Raw genomic sequence first — 5,930 nt, 5'->3', positions numbered from 1 at the left:
TTTAGACCACTCGTCTTCTAATTGTACTCGATGTATCAATCAACATTTTTTGGGTGACTCATCTTCTAATTGTTCTCGTTATCCCTATTGGGGTGAATTTCAAGTGGGTAAACTGATACTTAATCCTACATGACATCCAAAATAACATAATTTGTATTGTTGGTTGTTATAATTAAAATAAAACAAAATACAAATATTATAATGATTTTAAAATTTTAAAAATAAAAACTATATTGCACACCATATAAGCGTCGCATGAACATAAGTAAACAAATTCTGGCATGCACATTTCAATATGGTTGAAATTGACTCCAATCAGTTAAAAAAAATAACGACTCCAAAAACAAATCTAGTATTGTTGGTTGTTATAAATCATTAACCCTTATTAAAAACATATGATTATCAAATAAGCACCTTAAAAGAACACGATCCTTTTTAACTTGGCATCAACATGTCAAATAAACAGGAGTCTCAAGTTGCAAAGTTTTGACACTTACAAGGCTCTACAAACACATCTATTCCTACACAAATTCATTCCAGCCTCTAAAACAGCAACTACGATTCCGACACCGGAATCGGTTTCACTGCAGTCTGAATTCTCCTAAAGGCGACCTTCACTCTTTCCTTCAACCCCTCATTCTCACTCTCAACTTCCCCATTCTTCTTATCAAGATACGCCACATTCTCATCAACCCTAACCACCAACCTCCCATCATCCCCATACTTGACATTCCCAAACAAAGACAACAACAAAGCATGCACAATCTTCTCCCTCTTCTTCCCCTCCTCCACCTCATCCACCACCTCCTCCGCCTCCACCACCACCTTCACCATCTCCCTCCCCGCATTCAACACCAACGCCACCACCGAATCCGACACCATATCACCTATCGGATCCGCCACCCACTCCACCGCCAAATGCCGCTCCGATTCCCTCCTCACCGTCACCTTCCCATGAACCACCAACACCGGAATCCCCAATTCTGATTCCGACGGAATCACCGATTCCGATTCCGTCGGAATCACTGATTCCGATACACTCTCGTAAATCTGCTTCAACCGATGCTTGATCACACCAAAAGCACCGGAATACGGAATAGTAATCCGTTGCGTGATATTTGCGGTCGACAACTGAGAAAAAACATGTAAATCATCCGGCGCAATTATCTGATACGAAAACCCTTTCCGCACCAACACCCCGCTAACATTCTCCCCCGATTCCGGTTCCCTCTCCCCCAACCGCCCAATCGTTTTCGCCATTTTCTCCGAATTAAACTGCATTTCAACCGCCTGACAATTCTTCGGTGTAAAAATCTTAATATTCCGATCCACAAAAAAACTCACAAGCTTTTGCTTCAACCTCCCCATCTCATTCGCTTCCCCATGAACCAAAATGATATTCGGAGGCATCAACTCCTCCAAAAAAGTAGTCGTTTGCGCACAATCCGCATGAGCCGAAAACGAAATATAATGAACTTGCATATTCAAAGGCGCAGTCAACCCGTTCATCAAAGTCACCTCTTTCGGTTCATTTATAATCATTTTAGCCAATGTCCCTTCCACCACATACCCCGGAATCACACACGCGTTTTTCTTCTCCGCACACCATTTATCAAACAACTGTCGCGAGAGCCCGCTCTGTAAGCTCCCGGGGCTCGCCATCACCACAGACGGGCCCACATCGTTGAATTCCTCGATACTTTTCAAGGGTGAAATATGTTTAAAATCAAAAGGGTTTGAATTCGCGAACTGTGTCCGGATCCTCTCGTTCATCGAGTTTATATAAGTTTGGTAAACCGCCATGCAACGTTTGGCGAGGGGCGACGCGTAATATATCGGGACGTTGTGTAATTCCGGGTGGTTTGACCAGTATTCGTCGAGGATTAAGAGGAGTTCTTGGGCCCGGCCAAGGGCAAAAGCGGGAATTAACACACGCCCACCTTGGGAGATTGTGGTGTGGATGACATCGGTGAAGCGTTTCTCGCGGATGTGGCGGGATTGGTGGAGTTGGACACCGTAGGTGGATTCGATGATGCAGATGTCCGGGGAGAATTGGGGGAGTTCGGCGGCACGGAGGTGGCGGTCTTCCTCGCGGGAGTAGTCGCCGGTGTAGAGGACGCGGACTCCGGCGATGTCCACCATGAACATGGCGGCACCCAGGACGTGGCCGGCGGTGTAACACCAGAAACGGATTCCGTTCACTTCTAGGGTTTGGTGGAAGTCGATTACCTGCATGAGGTGGACAATGTAAAAATCATGAGGGTATTTTGGTCTTTTGATGAAAAATGGAACACTAAAAGTCTAAAACACACCTCAATTTTATCCATGGAACGAAGGATGTCTTGTTCATCGAATAACATGTCTTCAACTGAAACTTTGCTCACTTTTACATAATCGGATAGAAGTAACTTGTAAATAGCCTTTGTTGCATGAGTCATGAAGACCCTTCCTTTAAATGTGGTCTGAAAAAACAACCAATGGTATTTAGGTAAATATGAAAATGTAAGATTAGAGAATAGTGAAATAACATATTAACATAAACAAACCTTTTCCAGAAAATATGGAAGGGATGCAGCATGATCCAAGTGAAAGCTGCACACGATTGCAATGTATAGTTAAAAAGATAATCAACAACTTATAAAGGCTGCAGAAAGTAGCAGAGCTTACTGAGTAATGAGAAGAACATCAATGGTAGAAGGGTCGATTTCGTCAAAGTAAGGCAAAGCAGCCATGCCCGAAAATGCAGGATGAATTCCACAATCAAACTATCAAGAGAAGAAGAAATCATCATCCAAAACTAGGAAAACTGAAAGAATGAAAGTAATGATAGAATAATGAATGAATCTGTAGTGTACCATAACAGTTTTTCCTTTGAAAGTCATGAATACACATGATCTTCCAACTTCACTTCCAGCGCCTAATGGAGTTATGGTGAGTAAATCTGATTCTCTAGTCACAGTTGAATCACGCCTCTTCAGTGAAGATGATGATTGTTGTGGCCCCGTTGAAGCCATTTCTATTGAATTAAGCTGCTACAATTCATAAAGAAATATGCATCAGTCATCCCAGAAAGCTGTAGTATACTGCCCTGTTTCAACAATCGGATAAAACCAACCCTAGAGTCTTAAAATCTCTGCTTCATCAATTCGAAAAAAAAAAAAAAAAAATCATGTGCTTAATTGGAACAATAAATTCATGTGCTTCACCTATTAGAAAAAACAACTGCTTTATCGACCCAGGGGAGCACCGAACCAGAAAAAAAAAATGAGATTAACACCAAACCAGATATTAGGAATCGGATTAATCAGACAGGAATTGAGCTCTAGATTCAAAATCGAACAAGAAATCATGTGTTTATCATCCAAGAGGTGTAACGAACCAGATAAGGGAAGTGGAACTTACCGGGAGACCAGAGATGAACTAAGTAGCCGGCGCCGGTGCCGGCAATCGGATGTCTGGAGCGGAGATCGGAGAAGGGTCGCCGGTGTGGGAAGCTGCAGAACGTTTGTGAAGGAGGCTATGTGACAATAAGCTATTTTAAAACTCAATCCCAAACACCAACTTATTAAAACCCTATGGTCCAGTTTCATGCACCAGAGATGAGGGGTTTTGCAACAATGGTATTTGTGAAACCCTAATTTGAAGAAACTTGCGCGCGCGGTCGGGATTCGGGAAGGGGTGTGAGCCTGACTGCCTGTGTGGGGTCTGTGTATGTGCTTCTTCTTTTTAACATATATTAATTAAAAGAAAATTAAATAATCTAATTATAAATATATTTGAAGTGGATAATAATAATAATAATAATAATAATAATAATAATAATAATAATAATAATAATAATAATAATAACAACTAGAAAAGTTACTCCGCTATGCGGTGCCAGAAGCTTTCAATATTATTTCCGAATCGATAAATATGACAGACGTAGAAAATGCAACGATGAAAAGCTCGGACTTTGCCCCAGACCGTTTTTTTCATGCTTTTATGAAAAAATGTAAAAGTTTTGACTGCAAGGACCAGAAGTATCAAAATGGCTAAAAAATTAAATGGGTAAGAATTAACAACTTTTTAAAAAATGAATCAAAGTTGTCAAAACGTTAAAGTTTTGTGGCCAAACTTTCAATACTAAAAGGTTCCTAAAAGTGTAAAAATATTGATTGCAATGACCAAAAGTGTCAAAATAGCTAAAGAATAAAGAGCAAAGTTGCCAAAAAAAATCCAAATTTACTATTCCTAACTTTGAAGCCTAACAATAATACAGGAACCAATTCTACCAAAAAATGACAAGTTTACTATTCCTAATATTCATTTCTTTAATATATATATATATATATATATATATATATATATATATATATATATATATATATTAATAATAATAATAATAATAACTTTCGTTAAATTAATCATTTAACTTTGCTCCTTAGTTCATTTAAAAAGTAAAATAAATAAAAAATAATAAAATAATTGTAACGTCCCCATTTCTGGTATGTTATTTAAATGTTTATTTTTCCAAGTTTTTCAAGAGGGACTCGACGAGTCTGTTGCCCGACTCGTCGAGTAGAGACAGGATTTCGAGCACGTGAAAGTGGGCGACTTGACGAGTCCATATCCTAGACTCGGCGAGTATGCCGGTCTGGAAGAAACCCTAGATCCACGGGTTTTGCACCCTATATAATCCCCATTATGCGCCCAATCTGGCCTCCCTCACCCTCAGAACGTTTCATAGCAACACCTTAACCTATCTTTAGTGTTTTTGGGCATTTTTGTGTAAAGAGTGAAGATTGGAAGAGAAGAGGAAGGCTAGATCCAAAGGAGAAGAAGGGAAACAAGATCTTGCATCCATTTCAGAGTCATTGGAGGTATTAATCGGACTCTTTCTGTTCCTTGGTTGCTTATCTTTAGAAATCTCATTTAGGTTACCTTTTGGCCTATTTATGAGCTTAATCTAGTAATGGAGCTTGTGTAGAGGTATAGCTTTCAGATCTAATCATATGTCCTAAAACCCAAATCATTAACCTTTATTGAACCTTGTTGCATATAATTTTGGAATAGTGTCTAAGGCTGCAACTATATTAGGCAAGTATTTGACCCGGTTGTGCATGGTCCTTTTGGGTTGCTTTCACCAAAGCAACTTGACTGGAGAAATAAATAGAGAAAGAGGTTATTATGATTTATTAATATGTTATAAGAATAATATATTAAAGGAGAAATCATATTTTTTTTAATTAATATTGGTCAATAATTAATTAGGAATTAATTTTGTGATTAATTGTAATTAATTAAACTAGAGGGGCTTAATTGTAATTATGTGATAGTTGCAAAATAGGGCAATGGTTATCCTTGTTTAAGGATGGACGAATTCAAGGATAAGGATATCCTTAAAATCGTCCAAGGTCCAAGAGATAAGGGTTTTCAAGGCTTATCTTATGGTTGCTTGGTGGGTAAGTAACTGGATAAGGATAAGGACTGAAACCCCAATCTAAACCCTATATAAAGACCCCTAGGCCTTGGGAATTCGTGTACATGCTTCTAAGAAGTCCCAAGGACGATTTCCACCTCATCCCTTCTATTTCTATAGCCTCTCCAATTGCTTGTGGTGTTTGTGAGCCATTAGAGGCACTATACTTGTGGTGCTTGCTTTCAAGACTAAGGGTTTGAAGATTTAAGTTGTTATTGCAATATAACAACAAGAGGTATGTGATATAACCTTATATATGAATTTCGAAAATAGCATGCTACATTAGGGTTTTATCCATGTGATCATAATGTTGTGTATCTAATAGTGAAAACATAGATCCAAATTAGGGTTGCATGCACACATATGATTGTTTGTATAAAACCCATCAGTGATATCAGAGCCTTTGGTTAACTTGTTTTCAGTTAGTATTATTCAATTGTATGAACTTGACAAATTAGGGTTTATAGCC

The 5,930-nt window shown here is 38.8% G+C and overlaps 1 protein-coding gene across 2 annotated transcripts; it reads right to left on the bottom strand.

The window, feature by feature from the left end:
• Positions 1-415: 415 nt before the first annotated feature.
• CPSF73-I (cleavage and polyadenylation specificity factor 73-I) lies at positions 416-3,698 on the bottom strand. 2 transcript variants are annotated; one of them, XM_078963905.1, is made up of 6 exons: positions 3,403-3,698; positions 2,856-3,032; positions 2,668-2,765; positions 2,547-2,592; positions 2,313-2,462; positions 416-2,229 (listed from the first exon to the last, which is right to left on the bottom strand). In XM_078963905.1, the coding sequence occupies exons 2-6, from the start codon at positions 3,012-3,014 to the stop codon at positions 556-558; spliced, it is 2,127 nt and encodes a 708-aa protein (XP_078820031.1). In that variant the 5' UTR covers positions 3,015-3,032; positions 3,403-3,698; the 3' UTR covers positions 416-555. The 2 variants fall into 2 exon arrangements, with proteins under 2 accessions (XP_078820031.1, XP_078820032.1); XM_078963906.1 differs by having other exon boundaries at positions 2,856-3,029.
• Between the last annotated feature and the right edge of the window lie 2,232 nt (positions 3,699-5,930).

Source organism: Lactuca saligna, chromosome 7, assembly GCF_052625555.1.
Source record: "Lactuca saligna cultivar CGN05327 chromosome 7, ASM5262555v1, whole genome shotgun sequence".
NCBI lineage: Eukaryota > Viridiplantae > Streptophyta > Magnoliopsida > Asterales > Asteraceae > Lactuca > Lactuca saligna.
Note: the sequence above shows the minus strand (reverse complement) of the source record. Positions and strands in the feature narration are given on the sequence as shown.